The following is a 21,705-nucleotide window of genomic DNA, read 5'->3' as shown; positions in this document are numbered from 1 at the left end:
CGTGAGAGGGCGTGAGTACGGGTGTTTTTTCAATAGGATATGACTCTTTCTTGAACTCACCTGTTAGCAGCCTTCCCCTCCCCATCCCTCTTCCCCCACAGCAAATATCTGCTTGCTTAATTTCCCTTCAGATGTTTATTACATCGTGGAGATAATCATGCAGCAAAATACCTCCGGGTGCCACGAGCAACACCAGATTGTCTTACAGCAACGTGTAAATTTCTTCGGCTTCTTTTTTTTCCCCTGCACACAAAGAGATGTAAGATATTAAAGTCATCTCTCTCCCTGGAGCTAGTGGTGTAGCAGGGCAGGGAAGGCGGCGAGTGGAGCTGAGAAAAATGGGCTCCAGACTGAAACAGCGAGAACCTGGGGCCAAAAAAAATAACAAACTACCGTGCCGGGAACTCCTCTCTTCTTATCTCTTGCCGAGGAGGCAGGAATTTCTGTCCCCATTCCTCACGCGATATTAAAGCCACATTATACAGGTTGCTGCAGCATTAGTCATTTTTAATTAATTTATCATTTAAATTAACACACTTTTTATTTTGTCAGCAATGAACTGCTACTCCCTCACTAGATTTGTTCCTTGATACCCAGCCAAGAGGAGGATGGCAAGTTATGCTCCACCCATCTCCTCCTCTCCCTCATAAAAGGAGCAGCCCCGAGTGCCAGCTTAGTCTCTCTTGCAGCTCGCAGAAAATAAAGACCTGTCGGCTCTCTCGCCTCTCCTGCAATTTTACCTTTTCTGCATTTTTTTGTTTTTCCTTTCTTGTCGCAACAGAGTGCAGGAGGCAGCATCAGTGGCTCCACTTTGAGGCTTGTCAAGGCTCAGCGCACGCACGCACACACACTCACAACCCAGAGCAAAACATTTGCTCTCACCTGTCTCCAAACCTAAAGCAAACCTCCCGTCCAAGCAAACCGCCAACACTTGGAACGAGAAGGCACCTAAGCCAGAATCTAATGTAAGGGGAAGAAATTAAATGTACACTGGCAACTTTTCTCTAAAAAGCAAGTGGCCAAAAGGAAGGAAAGGAGCATTTTAAGAAGAGGACAACTTAAGGAAGAATTCATTTTTTGGATTTCACACCAAACTTTGAAAAGTTTTTTTCTTTTAGTTGTTATTCTGTGCACCTTCTTCTAAGAACATTGAGACATTGATACCTGCATGTAAAAGCTTTTACATAGATATAATTTTTTTTTTTTTTAAAAAAAGGGAAGAAAACCAAGAGGAAGAATAGCATGTGGACCACCTAGCTGAAGGCACCACTGAAGCATCCTTTGCGACAAGGGGGACGCAGACTCTGGATGTGTATAATTCCGAGGGACTGCATTTTTTTCCCACCGGGCTTATGAGATAGCGCAGAGCCAGGCGAGTCACCGAGAATTACTTCTGTCTCCCCTCACCACCACCACCACCACCTCCACGTCCTCTTCCAAGGGCTCCTGCGACTCTCCCACCTCCTCCCGGCTCGCAGGGGACATGGGAACGCGCGGCGCCCTCGATGCCTGAGACCGAGCGGCCGCGGGGCTGTCTGCGGGAAGCGCTTCCCTCCCGGGGCTCGCCGTCCATGTGCCCGCAGCCGGCGGGGCCTGGAGTCGGGATGAATTTCGGCGTGGTCTTCGCGTTCATCCTCTCGCTGCCCCTGGCCCGCATGGAGGTGAGTTTCCGCCGCGGGCAGCGGGCGGTGCTGCCGAGCTGCCAGCCCCGCGCTGGGGGAGAGCCGGCGGCGGCTCCGGCCCGCAGGTGCGGCGGGGACAGCCGGGCTGGCCGGGGAGCGGCGCGGCGGGGGCGCGGAGCCGGGCGGGCGGTCCCTGCCCCGCTCCGCGGGAAGGGCTGCGGCGGGGCCCGGCCGCGCTAATGGCGGGCAGCGACCGCCGCCCCCCGCCCGGAGGGCAGCGCCCGCTGCAGCGGGCACCCCTCTGGAGAAGGCGCTGCCGTCGGGACGGGCCCGCCGCGGGGGACTCGCCTGGGAATACGCCCACCCCCGCTGCAGGGGCAGGGGAGACCAGGCTGAGGCGGCTCCTGGTTAATGTGAGAGCAGGGATGCTGCCGGCGAGCCCCGGGGAACCCGCAGCTTCCTGCTCTGCCTCGCCCAGAGCTGTCACCCCGGGGCGGGCGCCGGCTCCCTCGAGCCTCTCACCGCACCCGGTGATTTTGGCATGGCGGCAGTGCGCGTGCAGCAGGGACCCAGGCCCTCTTGGCACCTCTGGAATAACCCACCCTGGCATCGCCAAAGGGCCAGTGGAGAAAGGGCGTGGGGCTTTGGAAAGAGGGGAGGAAGGGGACAGTGCAAGGAGAGACGCCGACACCGAGTGGCACGGTTATTCAGCAAGGTGTGTGCCCAGCTGAGGGAAGGGGCAGGAGGGGAGTGTCTGCTGTGCTTCCATGGTCACACAAGCATCTTGCCCTGCAGTCCTGAATACGTGGCTCAGGAAAAAGCCGAGCAGAGGGTAAGGGCCAGGTGGTGGATTTGAACAAACACCCCAACCCACTTCAGTTTCCCTATGTGGAAATTGAAGCCTCATCCCCAGCCCTGGTTGAGAAAAAGGAGGGCCAAACCCCCAAATCCTTTGACCTGTGCTGTCACATTTCATCATCTGATCGCATGTGGATTGAGAGGACCAGAAAGCCCCTAACATTCCCACACAGCGCTTGGTTCCCACTTCAGCTCTACCCAAGATGGTAAAACTGTGGGTTGGATCTGCAGCTTGATTGTCAGGGGCAGGAAATATGCTTCCACCAAAACTTTCCCTTCTTTGCATCATTTTTCTCTTTTCCTTCCTCATTTTTGGGCAGAGTAAGTGGGTGCACCTCTTGTGGGATGGCAAAGAAGAGGTTGGGTGCAAAGCATCACGTCACCTCACTATGGGCCCATTTTGCCCTTGCCCAAGCCGCAAAAGGAAGCAGTTAGAGCTGTGGGCTACCCAGTGGTCATGTTTGTTTTGGGCAGAGGATGGTATTTCCTCTGTGGATGGCTCAGATCTCCTTCTCCCATGCAGCATGAAACATCAGCTATGGCTGGCTCTGGAGAAGGGTGAAGATGGAAGTGTCTGATCCCAAGGAGCTGTTATTCAGTTGCCGTAACCAGATTGAAACACTGCACAGCTCTATGACAGCCTAGTGGAGTTAGAGTTTGGTGATTCTGGCCCGAGGTTTCGTGGGAGGAATTGTGATATTTGTCATTGTATGACAGGAGAACCAAGAACATTTCTGCTTGGGTAGATGCTTCTGCCTGTGGCCAGTCCCCACAGTTACTTTGAGGGCAGTGCGTTGCACCCTCTGCACCAGGCACAGACAGCACAGCTCCCACCCGGCTGCTGAACCAGAGTCCTCCTCTGAATGGGGCTTGCAGCTCCTCCCCAGCCCCGCCGGAGAAAGTGCATGAGGAGCAGTAGCTCCCCAGATCAACAGAGGCCCTGAGCAAAGACATGGAGCCTCCTGAGTCCCTCTCCCTCTTTGATCACACCCATTTGGAGCTGGAGGGCCCTGGAGCTCTTCCAGCCGGAGGGAGTACAAGCCTCAGCGGGAAGGTATTTGCCAGTTGGGAAGCGAGGATGCTGAACCTATTTGCATTTGCCCCACGGGCTGTTAATAGTTGCCTTGCAACATTTACAGAGATGGGCTGAGCCAGTCGTGGTTGTGCTGGGGTGAAGCCCCACTGGCAGTGCTTTCTGGAATTCCCAAGGAATGGGGTGCGGCTGGGCGCTTGCTTATAACCTCGGCCCAGCTCCCCATTGCGTCTTCCTGCTGCAAGGCTCCGGCATTCTTCCCTAGTCTTCCTAGCACGAGGCAGTGACAAGGACAAAGCAGTGGAAGCCGGGATGGATGACACGTCTGGGGTGAGCTCGTGGAAGGAGCCAGGCGAGTCGTCCCTGCCTCCCTCTCACTGTCAGCTGATGTGCAGCAGCAGGAGGGAATGACAGGGCTCCTTCGCTGTTTCCAGTGCTGCTGGTACACAACCAGCCCCGGGGGTGGAAATGCCTCCAGCCCTCTCAGGGGAGGTGTGGGCAAAGTGTGGAGGAGCAGTGGAGTCCCCCTTGAAACGGAAAAAGGGTGGGTAGGTCTGGCTGTATTTTAGGAACACAGACTAGATCAAACGTTGCTTGATTATTTTAAGCGGGGAAAACATAAGCCGTGATTCCAAGTGCAAGGGGCTCATGTGAAGAGGGTTGTGCCTGCTGCAGAGTACTCTGGCAGGCATTTGTCAGGGTCCCCCTGTAGCCAGGAGTGGTGCTGGAAGGGTGGAAGCCCTGTGCCGGAGGAGGGCTGGTGGCAGGTGCTGCTGGTCTTGCCCTCTGCTAGGGAATGCGGTGGAGTCTCCCCTCAGGGTCCACACATCAGCTTCAGAGGGAATTAAAAAATGCTGTTTGTTTGGGGTTTTTTGCCTGGCTGATCACTCGAGACTCTGCTGCCAAGATCCTTTGCTATGGTCGGTGTGGAGGTGCTCAGAAAGTCCTCCTCTCCTGGGCTGAGGAGCAGATAGCTGGGTGCTTCCCTGCCCTTCACAAACTGGTGCTGCTGCTACCCTTCTGTCCTACTGTGTGCAGTCACACCAGCTCAGAAAAAGGAATGAGGAGTCCTCACCTCGGGAGTATCCTTGTCTGATTTCTTTCAGCCGTGAGGGTCTGCCTTTCCTGCTGGTTGCACAATCTTTGCTCTCTCCTCCTCTGTACCTCCCAAGAGACACACCTTCAGGCAAGACCGTGAAACCCTCGCCAGAGGGTGTAGACCACAACACTGCATATTCCCTGCACCAGCTTGACAGCAGCTGATGGCAGGGGACCTTCCAGCATCCCTGGTGCTCAAAAGCCTGAGTTGGGAAAAAACTCCAGAGCAAGAGGTGGTGGGGCTAGGGAGGAGGCAGATTTTGGGAGAGTGCATGTGTGGGGAGCGGGAACAGGGGAATTGCTGCACCTGCGTTTATTTGCAGTGGCCAAACAGTGCTGCTGGACGTCTGGGAGGAGGGAAGCAAAGCTGATGTGCCAAGAGGACCCAGTGTCACATCGACAGTGGAGGGAGGCTGCCAGGCAGGCAGGACCCCTGCCCAGCTGCTCTGTTGCCTTCTGTCAGATGTGCCGTGGCCCCTCAAGCACCAGCAGCCAGTGCAAGAAAGGGAAGTGAACGTCCCTGCCAAGGGATTGGCAGATTGGGGGATGCCCTTGCAACTCAGGGGAGAGCCAGAGTCAGGAACTGGGGAGCAGAGGGAGGGAGGGAAGAGCAAACTTTCTTCTAAGAAATCAGGGCCTCGCAGGAATACGAGGCCAGGCCTTGGGGCACTTGACAGCCAGCCAAGAGTCCATTGAGACAAAAGTGTTCTTTGATCTGCCGCACAGTTAAAAAGAGGAGATTGTTAACCTGTGTTAGACAAATAACTCCAGAGGAGCTGCTAAGCAGGAAAAGCACCAGCTGCTTGGGCTGGTCTGTTGGGGATCCCACCTCTCTTGCAATGTTCCTCTACCTTCTGACCCCATGGAATTAGGTGGAGGTGACTGATGGACCTCTCCTTCCCTGTGTCTCACCCCACAAGTGCCCCAGGTGTGTGTGGTGCCCCGATCTCAGAGCGTTCCAGGCATGGGGCTGGGGCGGGGGGGCAGAGGCATGGCTGTTCCCAGTGACAGACCCCAGAGGGAGCAAGCACAAGGCATGCAGCTCAGGTTTGTAGCTGCTCTTAGGCCAGCCTTGGACTTGGTTTACAAGGGTAAAATAAGGAGCTTCACAGGCTTGCAGTTGTCACTGGCAGAGCTGCCTTACAAAAATGGGGGAGGAGGACAGGATTATGAGCCATGTGGGCTGGTGTTACACCACAGCCATGCTGGTAGTATCTGCAAGAAGAAAAAATTGGCATCTAAAACTGCTGCCGTGAGCAGGGAGTGGAGCTTATTCCTACAGGCAGTCACCAGAAATACGGCTCCTGAGGGCCTGCATTTTCAATGCCTGATTCATATCTGTTCCCCCTGCTCAGTTAGCAAGGTGACACCTCCCAGCTTGCTTCCAAAGTCACCGAGTCTCGTAACACCTGCCCACGCTCTCCCCCCAGCAAGTGCCGGAGTTTAAAATAAAGTTCCATTTCCTACATGTATTAAGTGTCAGGAAGGTCCAGGGGCATCCGTGCAGAGCAGCATTTATACACAAACGCATTTGGCTGACAGGTGCAAACATTGAAAGCCTGCAATTTCACCACCCAGCGCTGAGCTCTGACTGCAAGTACTGGGAATTGCAAATGATCCCTCTTCCAGTAAATGTGTGTGGCACAAGGCAGGGAAGTGCTGCAGAGCTGTTGGTGCCCCTCTTCCTCATGCAGCAGGAGATGTCAGAAGGCATCTTCATTTCGCAGCTATTCAGTGATCCCTGAATTACACAAGTCTCTCTCTCGCTGTGCATTCGTCACTGATGCTGCTTCCCTCTCCCTCAGAGACTGAGGAAGTAATGCCTGAGGATGTAAAATCTGCTTTTTGCTGCAGGCGGACAGCCAGATCTGTGGTGAGATGTGACAGTGACAGGGATGGAGCAGGGCAGGAAAGCTCGGTCTGACTGAAGTGCTCTGGTGGATCTGGCTGTGGAGGTTTAGGACACTGGTGTTGTCTGCTCTGCGGATCTCTTCAGGAGGTTTCTGCCCCATGACTTGGGCTGCAGCAACCTTCACATCACTGCATCCTAGTTTAAGTTATAGTATTAGAGGGTGGTCTCGCAGGGCTGAGGAGGGAGCACTCCTGCTGTCCTCCTATGGAAGCAAACGGTGGGTGGCCAAGGACAGGCACGTGTGAGAAAGTGCCAGGCTCAAGCAGCCATGCAAAAGTGGCTGCAGGTTTGGGCCAAAGCCCTTAAGGTTTAAAGCCAACATTTAGCCACCTGCCTGGTGGCTTTTCTCGGCTGCGAGTGGAAGGGAAATGTTCTGCACTGAACACAGGCAGGGAGGGAATAGCTGTACAGTAGGAGGACCACACACATGCCACCAACTGTCCATAAAAACCCACACGAAAATCCCTGCGTTTCAGAGGCACACAAGCCAAGTTCTCCTCTCAGTTACAGGGACATGTGTAGGGCTGTACCTCAGACGACATCCAGCACCCGGCTGAAAGGGCAGTTTTTCCGCTTGAGTAGCCCTGAATGAAGAGAGCTGGGAGCTAAGCAAACACTTTGGCCAGTACTTTCCTCTGTCTCTTTTTCTAGCCTTTCGGAAGTATGTTTTAATGAGCACTTGCTTTCCCACACCGCTCTTTTGTACTCTTATTAAGTGCTGTCACCGGGGCCCACTCTAGCCTAGTGCCAGAGTAAAATTCCCAAGAGACTGATGGCATTGCACCTGCCTGCACAAACTCTGCATTTGGCCCGTTGTCTGATGTTGCTAAACTTGCTTACTTAAGGTTTTTTAGTGCTGGTATGCAATGACATCCAAACTCCCATATGTTTCTTCCTCCAAATCAGCTCCTCAGCGCATCACCTCCCTGCAGCTTTTGTGGTTTCACCGCGGGCTCATGCCGGAGCAGCCTCAGCTGCAAAGGTCAATCTTCATCTCCACCCCCCGCCTGTTTTTTTCTTAAAAAAAGAGTATGCAAATGATGTATATTATTGGGCCTCTGTGGTTTGAAAACACACGCGCTCGCACACGCACATACACACGATAACTGACAAAGCCCGTGAGGGAGTTTCATAACGGAGGGAAATATTGGGAAGGTTTTATCTGATAGCATAAGGGAAGTCTGTTAAAACGCCTTTACTGCAGGCAGCAGGAATGAGAAGCCACCTGCAGAAGTCATACACCACCGGAGAAGGAAGCCTTGATGGCTGCTTGCATAGTGTCCAGGGCTCTGCTGCACAGCCCGGGTATTTTTTGGCTTTTTTAGTCTCCTGACAGCTTTGTGAGAGGCAGCGAGAGGAGCTCTCTTGCTTTTGCTTGGTTTCAGGCTCGTGCCTTCATGAGGAATAAAGCCCTCAAGGTTTAAAAGCCAACGCAAGACAACACACGTCTTTGCGTTTCGCTGGTTCTGTCATGTCTCCCCTGCACTTGATTCCCTGCTCCATGACACAGTCAGTGTTTGCAGATCATCTCTCTAATGCTTGTTTCTCCCTTTCTTTTCTTTTCTTTTTGTCGTCTGGCAGGGGGACCCCATACCCGAAGACATTTATGAGATTTTGGGTGGCGGCTCAGTGCGCTCCATCAGTGACCTCCAGCGTGCCCTGCGGATAGACTCCGTAGGTAAATCTCCTCTTCACCAAACACTCCTTCTCTTTTTAATTAAATCTTTGGGGGGGGCTGGGAGAGGATATTCTGTTTTTCAGCAGGCACACTATCAACAGACTTTATTATAAATATAGGAACCATTCAGGAGCCAAGACCTGTCTGTTTACAGACTTAGTCCCCTGAAACTTGTGGGAGTTAGAGGCAACTAGATGCTTTTTTAGATCTCCTAACTGTCTGGTCTATTGAGGGACACTGGCTTCCAAGAATGGTAGGAGATGGGCAAGGTGAGTCCAAGGAACTGAGATCACCATTCTTCACCCTGGGAGATGCTCAGGCAGCAGGGCTTGAATTGGACAAGGAACAGTTTAAGAGGCAGCAGAATGGGAGCTGGAAATAGGGTGACAGAGGAGGAAAGGGCTGAGTGGGTTTCCACAAATGGCCACGGGCTCCCAGAGACGTTTAGGAGGAGAGCAGCAGAGCACGTGTCCGTGGGTGAGATACGGGACAGGGGCTAGGTCAGCGTAGCATCGCTTCACCTCCTGCCCGTAGATAAGAGCTCCAGGGGCTGCAGGGCCTCGGGGTCACTTGGCCAGGGCTGAGTGCAGGGAGCAGCGGGAGCGGCGAAGCGTGGAGGGGTCGGCACGTGTGGGAACTGGAGCACGCGCCACGGCGGCTGGGCTGGCCCAGGAATTTATTTATAAACGGTCTCTTCAGAGCAAATTCCTTTCTATTCTAACCCTGCTCCCGCCCGTCGTCCCCCAGCCCCCCCAGCTCGACTTCTCTCTTGTGTTTTGTCTGTTTTGAGCTTTGTAATCCTTGCCGAGACACTATCTACGGGGGAACAGAATTTCCTGCTTTTGTTTCCTATGCCAGTCCAACCACTGGCGCAGTCTCAAAAGCATTCCCGCTGCCTTTCAAAACGGTCCTGGAGGGGCAGGGGGGGAAAGCGAGGGGGAGGGCACCAGCTGCGTTCAGCTATTGTTTGTCTTAGAAAGAGGCGACCAGGCTCCCCACCACCGCCAGGGCCGCTCCCTGCCCTCACCAGTTCCCTCCTCCTTGTCCACAAGCCACACAATGGGGCAACTTCCAAAATTAGCCGTGCGGGATTGTCCCAGGCTGGCCCCCCTTGCCCCAAATATCTTCAGTACTGATACGTGGTGTAGAAGGACAACCTAGAGGAGGGAGGGACACGATTCTTGACAGATTTGTTTTGAGTCAACAGTTGTTGCTATTTTTTTGCCCCCATTTCTCTCCTCTCATCAACTTGTGCACCAAAGGCAGCCCCCACCCTCGTTTGATAAAATGCCACAGGATGGAGGGGCGGGCAAGGAGCAGCTGAGAAGATGCATCCAGTCTGTCATGGCCCAGTGTCTAAGGAACAGATACACCTCTATCGTGGCTATTAACCAGCCTCATGATTAAGAAACGAAATGGGCTTATCTCTTTGGCTCCAGAAGCGCAGGGGTATGAGAGAAGGCTGCAGAGCTTTGAGTCACTGGTTTCACTTCAGGTCCCAGACAGGAAAGGCTGGTCAAGGAAACAGAAAGTGGCGCTGTGAAGCTGTTTCTTTGTTGCACCCTATGGCTCTCATCTGTTCGCAGGTACTGACTGAGGGGCATTGCCATTCGCTTGCCCTGTGAGGAATTAGCAAATTAGCGTGTTAGCAAAATAATCCCAAAGTGGCTGGAGCTATTCCCTGTGCTGTCTGTGCACCCTGTGTGTGTCACAGCTGCTTCCCTCCGCTGACTGCACAGGGAGCCAGAATGGGGCAGCTCCAGCAGGCAGATGGGCTGAGATAGTGCTCTCCTGACCCTGAGCACTACTGCAGACCCAGCAACAGAGGTGTTGAGTAGAGTGGGAGTCATCTCCTTAACTGTGGTTGCCCACAAAGCAGTGGCTGCCCATGTAAACCAGTTATCCAGACACCTTCTGTAGCCCAGAGACAACTACAGTCCCTTCTAAAGCATGATCCATCAGTTCTCAAATTGGGTGCTTGCCTGAGGCCGAGACGAATGGTGCCTAGAATTGATCATATTTTTCCAGCCACTTTAAAGGGTGTCTGTCGGTCCACCTCATGTGTAGGTGTTGACTGCTCATTGACAGGCACATGATTCCTGCCTTGTGAATGCAGCCTCTGTGCCCACATCCCAAATCCATCAGCGACTGTTTGAGACGTGAGCAAAGTCCCTGCTCCCCTTTATGAGAGGGCTGCGCTAGCGCAGGGCTGAGGAAGAGGAATGGGACATGATAGGTAAGGGAAGTCTGCTCCACCACATATCTGATAAACACAGATCTTCCACTGGCCCCTAATTCCCTTAAAGAAAATTGCTCCCTTGATGCTGACGTCCATTCAGTTTCCTTCAGCTGCTAAAGCAGGTCGGAGAAGGAAAGAGCTGTGGCTGGGTGGGAGCTATCTTCGAGCGCAGCCATTGTCCCGAGCTCAGGAGGGGCTGCGTGTTGGAGTGCTCCATGGGGATTATGGGCATTTCTCTATTCAGCACTTCCTATGGGAAAAAGCAGTGGGGTGGGAGGGAACCGCTCAGGGCTGGCCTGAATGCTATCGGTCTTCCTCTCCCATCACCAACTGAACCACCTCCAGATCCTGCCTCTTACCTTAGAGTACTATAGAGGAAAAGTAATTTTAGCTTTATTTTTCTGTTCTTCTGTCATAAAACTGCTCTAACCTAGAGCAGCTGAGGTGAGCTGGGAGAGAGAAAGCAAGCACCCCACCTACCACCCCTCCCCCCCTTCACCTGCCCTCTCACCTACCAACTCTCCCAGTCCCAAGCCGTCCCAGCAAGGCACCTCAGTGTTAAATACCAAGTGTTCTGCTTGTCACATCTTTGGTCCTTGATCCTCCTTGGTGTTATCCTGGTCTCAGCTGGCCAATCTGAATCCCTCTGCTACTTCTCTCTGACACCAGAAAGTCCCGGCACAGGGCCTTATCTTTGTAGAGCTGGAGTTTTCCTCTCCTAGACGTGGCTAGGTCCCCTCTTTCAGGATAGGCTTGTTGCTTTGAGCTGCCTAGTCTGAGCAAAGAGTGTCCGTGCCACAGCACAGCTGTGACCTTGCTTGTGGGTTTACACCTAGTATGACGTCCTGGGTCCGTGGCTTATCCCATGTTCCTGCACTTTGCCTGGTGATTTGAACACAAGTGCTTGCTGTCTTCTCCTGCCTCTACCTGGTGCTATTAAGTCATGTTTTACCCTTTGCAGAGCAGGACAGCTTGAGCCTGAACCTGAATGCAACTCAGCCCGATCAAAACCCTGTGGCCCTGTCCCGAGAGCGACGAAGCCTAGGTGAGCTGGGGGTCTTGCACCTTGTGGCTGTTGGGGCACTCACTTGCGTAGCCATGGGTGGTCCAGATACGTGTCTGAGATACAGATGTAGGGGTAGAGGTTACAGTGCACCTGTATGTGTGGAGACATTAAAAGGAGGGTCGGGCCTGGAGTAGGAGCTGGGTGTTACACCCTGGGAGGGCAGGAGAGGGAGTCTGGACTTCTGTGCGCTGCTCTGCTTTAAATCCCGATGGTGCTTGTTTGCTCTAAAGTGTCATCTCCTGCCTGGGTTGCAGTGAGAAGCATCATTGTACGGGGGCTTCCTCCCCAGGGCATGGCTCTGTGTAGGGAGAGAGCTGGAGGGGTTGGGAGAAAGAACGTATGTGTGTGTGCGTGTGCATGTGAGAGCCATGTGGGGTCCTTCTTTTGCAGCAGAGGTGGCTGAGGTGGGTTGATGACAGCTGCAAAGCCCATTTCATCCCCCGTTTCTCTCTTGGCCCTCCACAGATGCTCTGGCAGCTGCAGAGACAGCTGTCCTTGCGGAGTGCAAGACGCGGGAGGTGGTCTTCGAGATCTCCCGCAACATGGTGGACAGCACCAACGCCAACTTCGTGGTGTGGCCGCCCTGTGTGGAGGTGCAGCGCTGCTCCGGGTGCTGCAACAACCGCAACGTGCAGTGCCGCCCCACGCAGATCCGTGTCCGGCACGTCCAGGTGAGGGACACACCTTCCACTGCTCCCTCCTCCTGCGCCCATCGCCAGCCCCGTGCCCCAAAGCCAAACCTGGGGCGGGTCTCAGGTGCTGGGCTCATGCAGCCGTCTGTCCCCTCTGCACTGGCCACACAGCGCTGCAGCCGCTGGTGCGGGTGACATCCGTGCCAGCTGCTAGAAGGGCTGGTGCTGTCCAGCAGCTGGGGAGTGTCACCACGCAGAGCTACAGGGCACTGTCCCCAGCTGCAGTTCCATGCCACAGCCCTTCCTATGGGTCGAGGTGGCCTTGTCTGCTGTGTTAGAGCAGAAGAAACAGGGTGCTTTCATCATGGGAGCTGGTTTTGATACAAGAAGAGGAGGGTTTGCAGTGTCAGTCTCCATCCCCCCACCACTGCTGCAGCTTCTTTCCGAGACACGCACTGGAACAGCTTCTCTTTCTCAGCCCACAGTTACCTCCTGACCTGCTCCATCAGCCAGCAGACACCTGACAGCTAACCTCTTGCTCTGATCCTCCCATCACAGCTACCAGTGATCTCCTCACAGCTTCCTCCCAGACAGCTTGTTTAAAAATAATATTCATCCCATACTAATCCTCTGCCTGAGCCATAAGAGACTCCCCCAGGCAGGCAGCAGAGGTTGGCTGGGAGAGATTGTATTCACACACAGCCCTTTTCATCAGGAAATTCCTTTCTCAGAAAAGCCAGGCTGAACGAGGAAAAAATGGGGGGGGAGCAGGAGTTGTTTTTCTGGAAAAAAACAAGTGAGAGGTCAAAAGCCAGCCTGAAAAAGTGACCTGGAAATGGTTTCTTTGGGGACAGAGGTCTCTCTATTGTTTGGCTGGAAGTGTTTGTCTAGCGAGCAGCGTGTGGTCTGAAGCGTGTGGAGTGGGCTTTCAAGGAAAGATAAACAGCCTGGCTGCTTCAGTGCTGGCGGAGGGATGCTGCTGGGGGCAGTGGGTTTAGAGGAATTCCATCCCAGATGCACAGCAGAGTGAGTATTTATAGCTTGCGGAGCACTTCAGGGACCACAGAGTTGTTAGATAAGCTGAGTGGGGTCAGGCCTGGCTGCTGCTGGAGTGGGAGGACCCCCTAGAAAGCTTGTGCCCTGTGGTGGGATGTGGAGCAATGAGTCTTCCCTCTGAGTCAGCACTGGTGGAGAGTCCGAGGGAATTTCCAGAGCACCGCCTTTCCCGTGAAACACAGAGCCGAGGGCTTCAGCCCTGCGAGTTATTAAAGAGCTTGAGACAAATTCAGACAGGCCTCAGCAGAGCTGGTGAGGCTGCGTTAGCTTCCTTCGGACCTGAGGTTTTCTCCTTTTGCCCTTCCTGTAGGTTCCTGTGGGAATTACCCTGGTTGCCCCCAGGTCTCTGCCATCACAGAGGCTAGCATGTCCTGCATGTTCCATGTTTCTGTCTCTGATCAACCAGCCATCCTGCTTAAGCACTGGAAATAGGAGCAGGGGAACCAACTGGAGACACCCAAACTTGCTTGGTCTAGGTCTGCTCTGCTGCCATGTTCAGAATTATCTCCCGTACACACCACCCCTGAATCTGAACAGCGCTCTGTAAGCTGCCTTCTGACCCTTTAGGAAGAAAGCCAGGACTAAAGTGCACTGACACTGAGTATTAAAGCTATATTAATCTTTTGCTTGCCTTCCTCTTGCAAACAGGTGAAGAAGATTGAATTTGTCCAGAGGAAGCCAAAATTCAAAAACGTCGTTGTGCCTTTGGAGGACCATGTGCAGTGTCGGTGTGAAGCCGTGTTCCGACCACCCCCCAGGAACATCCGTCCCGGGCCGCGCGAACAGAGACGTAAGGATCTTGGCATTAATAGAATGAAGGGAGTTGTGAGAAGAGGGGCTGGGGAGAGAGAAAAGAGACCTCCACTGGTTTCATTCTGCTTAGCTCCAGTGAATCCCAAGGGCCTTCACTGGTTTATACCAGCTGAGGGACCTTTCCCAGGATGTCTGCCTGCCAGGAATGGGCTGAAACTGAGGGAAAAGAAGGAGGGGAAGGTGAGAGGTGAGGGGAAGGGCATGGTGGGAAAAGGGAGAGGGCAGAGACTGTGGAGAACAGAGGACAAGGAGCAAAAGAACAGAAAGAGGCCTTGTGGCCCTGCTGTTGCGGAGCTCTTTGTTGACAGTGTGTGGAGAAGGATATTTCAACAAGAGCCGTCTGCCCCTAGCTGTACAGACACTCTCCCCTCTGTTTTGGCAGGCTTGTCACCAGCGTTCACCACAGCCGCTGTCTCACAGAGGCGGCGAGTACGCCGGCCGCCGGCACAGAAGAGGAAACATAAGAAGTACAAGCACGTCAACGATAAGAAAGTGCTGAAAGAAATCCTCATAGCATAGAAGTGCTGGCAGGGGAGAGAGAGCACAAGGCAGGTAACAGCAAGCTCCTTTTCCAGTCGGGAGGGATGTCCTCCTGGGACACGGCATCTTAGACCCTTCCCACACCACTGGCCACTCGTTCAGTGTGGGGCTACTGCAGGACAAAACCTGGGTTGAAGGAGGAGGAACAGCTAGGCTGCCAACATGTGCATTCTATTTATGGAATTAAGGCTCTTTGCAAAGTTGGAATGATCATGCTGCAGCCATCCTTGCTCTCAGGCCCCACCCTCTCCTTTTTCTGCCTCCCTTCCAGGCAGAGAACAAGCCTGAGTTCTCCCTATGCCTAAATCCCCTCAGAGTCCATGTAATTCATCTCTTGTGTGGAGCAACTCCTGTTCTAGTTTCTTTCTTGATTCTCCATTGAAAACAGAGAATTAATGTTGCTCTGGGGATCCCTTCTCTTTTTATTTCATTAGTTGAGTTGGCAGAAAGACTGAAAAACAGCAACAATTTTGGTTCATCGCTCTCCTAGTGGGAAGCCTATGTGCATGAGAAAGGTCATACCAGGGGAAAGGAGAACTGGAATCTCTGGCAAGAGACCTGGACTTTGTCAGGCCAGGGTCTGATTCTTCTCTCCATGACTTGTGTAAACAGGAGTAATTCCCTCATCATCAGAAGAATTCCACTGGTACAAGGGAAAGGAGACTAAGCCCTGGTTCCCCATGAGAGGAAAAGGTGCAGAAAAGAGGGAAAGAGTAGTCAGGGTGCAGACTGAATTTAGAGAGAGGCGACACAGCTTAACAGGGAGAGCCCTGGCCCATGGCTCAGCAGTTCCAGCTCTGCTGCAGCCACTTGAATAAGACCGGGCCAGTAACTTCACATTCACTCCTCTCACTCCAGGAGAGGGGACAGCAGGCTTCCATGTGTGGCATTTCAGGAGCTGAGGACAAGGGGCACTGGGCAGTGTCTTGAGACTGGGATTCCCACGCTTAGCACTACAAGGGCTCTGATTATCCCAGGATTCTCCTGGCCAGCCTAAAGTTCCCAGGGTAGAAATAATGCAAACCCATGCAAATCTCAGCTCTGGCTCAAGCTGTTCAGGGGAAAAAATAGAGGAGGTCAAAAGTCCTCCCAGGCTTCTAATCTGGCACTTTAGCAGAAATACTTCCAGAGGAGAAAAGGGGATAGGAGGGGAGCTGCAGGGGGCAAAGGGTTACATGTTCTAATGCTGTGTCTGGTTTTGTTTCACTTCCAGGTTTATTTAATATATTTGCTGTATTGCCCCCATGGGGTCCTTGGAATGATAACTTTTCCTCTTTGTCCATCTGCCTCGACGTCTGATTCAGACGGCAATTGGTGCTTCCCTTTCCATCAGTGGACCTTCTCCCACCAAAGCCTCCCTTTCATTTATTAGCATAATTTTAAAGTTTTACACACACACACACAAAAGGACAAGGATGACCTATATATATATATATATGAGAAAAGAACAAAGTACAAATAAAACCGTAAACACCAACAGCCACAACTTGTGATGAGAACAGGACAATTTCTTCCCTGCTACAGAGGACAGGATGGAAAATGTGAAAAGGAAAGCGGGTCCAATTTCTTCCAAGGGAAGGAGAAAAACAGATGGACAGAGGCCGGAAGGGGAATATTCTGCCTTTCCCTCGTGCTTCTGGTAAGGCTGGGGGGCCCAGCTGAGATCTACACTTGCACTGGACCTACCTTTTGGAAACAGGCAAATCTCAGATTGTGAGCGGCGACCAATGATGGAAAATGCACTAAGGACTTTTATCGCCCTACCTGGACAGATATATATTTTTAACGTGCGTGTGTATATTTTATTTTAAAAAAGAAAACCAAAACCACTAAGGTGTACAACATCTCGGGGAACAGAGCAAACAAGCAAAGAAACAAAACAAAGAAGCCAAATGCATTCCCCCACTCCCTTTCCCCCCCTGCTCCTGGTGCTGACTGGAAGGTGTTTGGATCGTGGGGAAGGAGCACATGGTGGCAGAATCGTCTCCACACCCCCGGCCCCTGCCAAGGGGAGCCATCTTTGCACATGCTGGTGGAGAATTCAACTTTCCAGGCTTGGACTCAAATTATTTTTTAAATTCACTCTGTATGTGTGCGTGTGTATACGTGTGTGTGTGTGTATATATATATATACGTGTGCGTGCGTGTGCGTGTGTATGTGTATTTATACATACATATATAAAAAAATATATATATATGTTCTTAAATGGATTTCATTCCCCAGTGGCAGGAAGCTCAGAGGCACGTGCATGCATTGGCTTCACTGGGCTGGCAGAAAAGCCCATGGTTGCTGCAACGTGCCTGTGAGGCCGGGGACAGGGCAGGCAGAGGCATCATCTGATCTCTCTCTTTCTTGTTACCCTTTTCTCTCACTCTGCACCACCCCCCCAGCACAACTTCCTTGCAGGAGGTGAAGTGGCACCACAACAACACCAAGGACAGCCAAACTTAGAAGCATGACTTAATCTCAGTGAGCTGTCCTTGCCTGCTCTGTGGTCTTGAAAGCAGAATCATGTCATTCCTACGAGGTTTTTAACCTTTTCCTGAATGTCCTGCATATTATGCCTCCACTAATCTCTCCCTGCCAACGTCCCCACATCTCCCATCATTTTCCTCACATTTTCCCACTCAAGCTCCTCCTTGATCTTTACCCATTAGATGTTCCCAGCCCACTTGGAAGTTGATCCATGATGTGGACAGTTCTGTGTAGGTATAGAGAAAGAAATGAGGATGGTCTTCGCAGCTGGCAGCCGCCATCTGAGACAGAAAGGAGCTCTTCTAAGTGAGGAGGACTCAGAGAACAACTGGAGGGTCAGTTGTAGAGTCCCTCCTGGGCCACTGCCTGTCTTCGAGGAGGGAGGAGGACTGTGTGGGCAGGGGCTGGTTTTGCACAGGTAATAATCAGTAACCATTAGCAGACTTGTTACATATGATGGGAATTCCCAGCATCACCTTGGAGTCAGGGTCTTGGATTGTGCTGTGCTGGGCACTGCAGTTATACATGAAGAAAACGCCTGCCCAGAGCAATCACACGGCGCTTCTCCCCTTGCACGCACACACCCCTGTTGTGGGGCAAAACTCTGGAGGGAGATGGGGCAAGTAGCCAAAGCCACAGCCTGGGAGCTGTTACAAGTTGTGGAGGGACCCAGTCCTCACCTCCTGCAAGCCCAGAGCACTTCTCGTACCACTGCCAAGGCAGCACGTTGCTCCCTCCCTCCGCCCCCAAGCCCTCAAGTCTTAAGACACTTTCTTTTCCTGTTCCAAAATCTGTTTCTTTTGGTTTGTAAATAAGGTGAGGTTTTGTTTTATTTTATTTTAATTTTTTTTGCCTTTTTTTAAATGTAAGATTAATTTATACTCAGTACTGTATTTAAAGTTGTAAAAAAAAAAAAAAAAAGAAAAAAAGGAAATCACCTCTTGAACAGCATTTTCTCTTTCTTTTGTGAGCTGAATGAAAAGCAGAGGCCAAACCAGCTCACTGCAGGGCACAGCAGGATTTCCAGGGCCTCCAGTTTCCTTTTCAGGACACTTGTTCTGAGATTACACAGAGAAGCAACCAAAGCTGGGAAAGTCCTGAGAGCCCACACACAGCCCTGCCCACAGCCAGCCGTGCTGTGCTTCTCCTTCCTCTCTTGGGCTGGTTTGAAATGACTCGGGTGCTGGAGTTTTTGTCTTGAAGAGGTCCCCTTCTCCTGAGCTGCTCTGCTAGGACACCCGGCCAGAATTTCCCTGTGCTTTCATCCCATCTCCGGATTCCTCTGCTTTGAAGGGCTTGGGACAGTCAGCACTGTTTACACTTCCCAAAGCTGTACAAACAGTTGGCCCCTTCCCTCCTCAGTCACATCGTCTAGACAACAGCAGTCCGTCCCTTGGTCGGAAAGGCCGCTGCATTTCCCTTTCCTCCCAGCAAGGGAGGTATCACACATCTGGCACTTGGGTGCCATGCTGTGGGGAGCAAAGGCATGTCCTGCCCTGTGCCTCAATTTTGGGATCCCCCCAGCATGTGCACAGCACAGTCCATGGCTCAGCTCTGAGGATCATAGACCCACGTGGAGACTTGTGCTGCAGTGGTGAACCCGGGGACATCAGTGTGTAGGAGTAAGCCAGGGTGTCCTTAAAGGACAAGCTTGACACTCACAGGTGTGCACCTTGCTGGACATGGTTCATTTTGGGGTGATGACACGTTTTCTCTGATCCTCCAAAGGGAAGGAGTGACAGTGAAGTCTATCTGCCCCCAAGAATGAAAACACAGGCAAAATCCCAATCCCCACTTTGGTTTCCAGAGGATAATTCAGGGAAAAGAAAGAGATTAGTTCTTGGCATGAGATTTCTTTGGGCTTGAGGGCCTGTCAGCAGGGACTTTGAGAAGAAAAGGGTGCGAAGAGGTGTACGAGGCACAGGAAGCATGGGAGCATCATCCTGGACTGGGGAGTGGGAGGAAGGGCTCGGTGTCCCAGGGTCTGGCACACTGCCTGTCCATGGAGGTCCCCGGGCAACCCCATCCACAAGTGTGGTCTCTGCATTTAACAGCTTGGAATGAACTGGTGCTGAAAGGTTGCAAGCCCTGGCATCAGGAGCCACCCCTTGCCCAGTGCCTGGCACCCACGTGCACCAGCTGCTTGCCCAGGGGCTTGCTCAGAGCCTGCTCACTCACCACAGCACCCTGGTGCACATTCAGCACAGCTCAGCCTGGAGCACGGACAGGAGGGACCTGTGCCACTTCTGAAGGCTGGAGCAGGTGTTTTACACCCACCCTGAAAAGCCAGACTCAGGAAATAAATCCTGGCAGCATGCTGCTGGAAAGTGTCTCCGTGTGGGGATGCCAGCTTAGTGCACCCAGTGCTACAGGTGATCTCAGAGGAGCCGGGGACTTTTGGCAATGTCCCTGGTTTAATTGCTCAGCTGCTGCTTTACCTAGTCTTGGGATATGCCATTCAGCAGGAGATTAATCTTTTGATGGAGGAAATGCATCCAACCTTCCAGGCGGTGGAGAAAGGCTGCAGCAATGGATCTTCCTGTGATAACACGGCTCCTGAAAGTGGCAGGCAGATGGGAGAGCAAGGCGGGGGGCAATTCAGGGGCAAGGAGCAAATCCCTGTGTTTTAGAACCAGACTTCGTGTGTTTTAACACTGACACTTTGCACCACTAAAGCTGTTTCATGGGTAAATGAAGTGAAAAATCATCTGGGCAAGATCAGGCCCAGAAAAACCCTTGACTGCTTATTTTACTGGTACTCAGGAGTACAAACAGCTTAAACTCTCCCCACACCTGGCTGGGGCTCGAAGGAAGAGCCTTCTCCAGCCCAGCTATGTGGCACAAAGCCCACACAGCCGTTCTCCTCCCTGTGCTCAGCTCGTGCCTCCCTGGCATAAGCTGTGCCCCCACCATGATGGCCACCGTGTCCTGCTGCCTCACCTGCCCACGAGCCAGATGTGGCTGGAGACAGCTCAGTGGAAACCAGTGCCTTCCCTCCTCATCCCAGGGTGGGATAGGGATGCGCTGGAGTGTGGCCCCATCTCACTGTCCACGCACCAATATCTGGTGGGTCCCAGGGGCGGAGAAGCCAGCTGTCCAAGGGAAAAGCAGCGTACAAAGAAGGAGGAAAATATGAAGAATTGAAAGCTATTTAGGAAAAAATCCCACAACAAAAACTCATTGCCTGAGCATGTGGCTGTTCTCCACTTGCCTTCAGACAGCCCGTGACCAAAGGGTGCTGCCCCTCCCTGAGCCATCATCTGCCCGTGACCAAGTGAACTCGTTGCAGGCTTGGGAATTTCCCATCTTAAAAGAAAGGAAGCAAGGAAGCCAGGCAGCCTCAGCTGTTTGTGGATTTTGTCACAGGGTTAAAGCAACAACAGAGCCCCCCAAAAACTGAGTGCTGAGAGGAACTGGAGGTAACCCCAGATGCTGTGGCCTCCCTGCAGGGAGTGCAGACACCGGGTTAACACAAGGAGTTAACAGTCACAGCAGTGGATCCCTGAAGCTCTTGGCAGAGGAGCCAGGAGATTAAAGATACCAGAATATAAAATTATGGCAGGGCTCACCTACCATTTTTCCTCCCCCAGCCGGGCAGATACCAGACAGAACTCGGGCATGATGGACTGCCTTGGATTCACAGCAAAGGCTGGAGTAAAGACAGCCTCAAGGGAAGCAACCCCCTTTTTTTATTACTTTTTTATTACTATCTCAATAAAGCTGTTTGCAAGGGATTAAGCAGCAACCCAAACACTGTGGGGACCCAGGCAGCAGGGAGGTTTGTGGTTTGACAGTCGATGCACTTTACAAAGTGTTTGCTGTGAATTTTTTTGCACATGCTGCAAAAATTCAATGGATGGTGCAGAAACACCAGGCAAGCAGCTTGGCCATAGGTCTTGCCCCAGCAGCTTTGGAAACTCCCAAGTTCCCAAATGTCCCGACCTTTGTCCCTGGCCAAAGCTGGCCGATGCAGTCAGTGAAGGCAGCCTCTGGTCCCCAAACCCAGCCCTGCTTGGCTGTTTTCTGCATGAAAAGAAATGATTTTTCAGCAGGAATCTCGGCACAGACCCAGGGAAGAGCAGAGGAGATTGTGTCAGCTACTGTTGGTCTCTTCAGCTGTGAGCAACAACATCAGAGACAAAAGTAAATGAGGTCAGCACCAGAAAAGTGCTGATGACTGAACCAAGGTGTGCTCCCAGAAAGAAGCCCTTCTTCACACCTGCTTCCCCACCCCGTGGAGGGGATTTCAGCACTCCCCAGGCCTTGGGTGGGGATGTCAGCATGGTTCAGGGATATCAGCAGGTTGGGAATGTGCTCGGGAGAGCTGACGTTTGGGCATGCTGGGGTATTAGCTTCTCCCAGAAAGGAGGGCAGGGGGGTTTGCCATGACACTGCACACACTGGCTTGATGTCTGGGAGGAAAAGTTCTGGGAAGTGTCTGCATTTCTGAAGGGTGCCTGCAGTGCCTCCTGGGCACTTCTCATGCCCAGGGGCTGTGCAAAGTGGACTGTGCCTTTAAAATCTGCAGAGGTGTTATTTAGGTGGAAAAAATGTTTCACCATGACCATGAATATTGTTTGCATTTCAGTAATTGACCGAGGAGAGACACAGGGAGAGAGAGAGAGAGAGAGAAAAGACCTTCCTTCCCTCTGACAGGTTCAGGAATTTTTTCCACTAATTAA

The 21,705-nt window shown here is 52.5% G+C and overlaps 1 protein-coding gene across 2 annotated transcripts; it reads left to right on the top strand.

Moving 5' to 3' along the window:
- Positions 1-630: 630 nt before the first annotated feature.
- Positions 631-17,960, top strand: PDGFB (platelet derived growth factor subunit B). Of its 2 annotated transcripts, none has more exons than XM_032107127.1 (7): positions 631-1,661; positions 8,105-8,201; positions 11,402-11,485; positions 11,972-12,177; positions 13,843-13,984; positions 14,390-14,555; positions 15,761-17,960. In XM_032107127.1, the coding sequence occupies exons 1-6, from the start codon at positions 1,506-1,508 to the stop codon at positions 14,524-14,526; spliced, it is 822 nt and encodes a 273-aa protein (XP_031963018.1). In that variant the 5' UTR covers positions 631-1,505; the 3' UTR covers positions 14,527-14,555; positions 15,761-17,960. The 2 variants fall into 2 exon arrangements, with proteins under 2 accessions (XP_031963018.1, XP_031963017.1); XM_032107126.1 differs by having other exon boundaries at positions 636-1,661; positions 14,390-14,559.
- Positions 17,961-21,705: the final 3,745 nt, after the last annotated feature.

Source organism: Corvus moneduloides, chromosome 4, assembly GCF_009650955.1.
Source record: "Corvus moneduloides isolate bCorMon1 chromosome 4, bCorMon1.pri, whole genome shotgun sequence".
Taxonomy (NCBI): domain Eukaryota; kingdom Metazoa; phylum Chordata; class Aves; order Passeriformes; family Corvidae; genus Corvus; species Corvus moneduloides.
This window is presented reverse-complemented; position numbering and strand designations above follow the sequence as displayed.

Coding starts and splice junctions, on each gene's coding strand:
- PDGFB (XM_032107127.1), top strand. CDS start 1,506: ATGCCTGAGACCGAGCGGCCGCGGGGCTGTCTGCGGGAAGCGCTTCCC. Junction 1,662..8,104: donor TGCCCCTGGCCCGCATGGAG/GTGAGTTTCCGC, acceptor GTCGTCTGGCAG/GGGGACCCCATACCCGAAGA. Junction 13,985..14,389: donor CGGGCCGCGCGAACAGAGAC/GTAAGGATCTTG, acceptor CTGTTTTGGCAG/GCTTGTCACCAGCGTTCACC.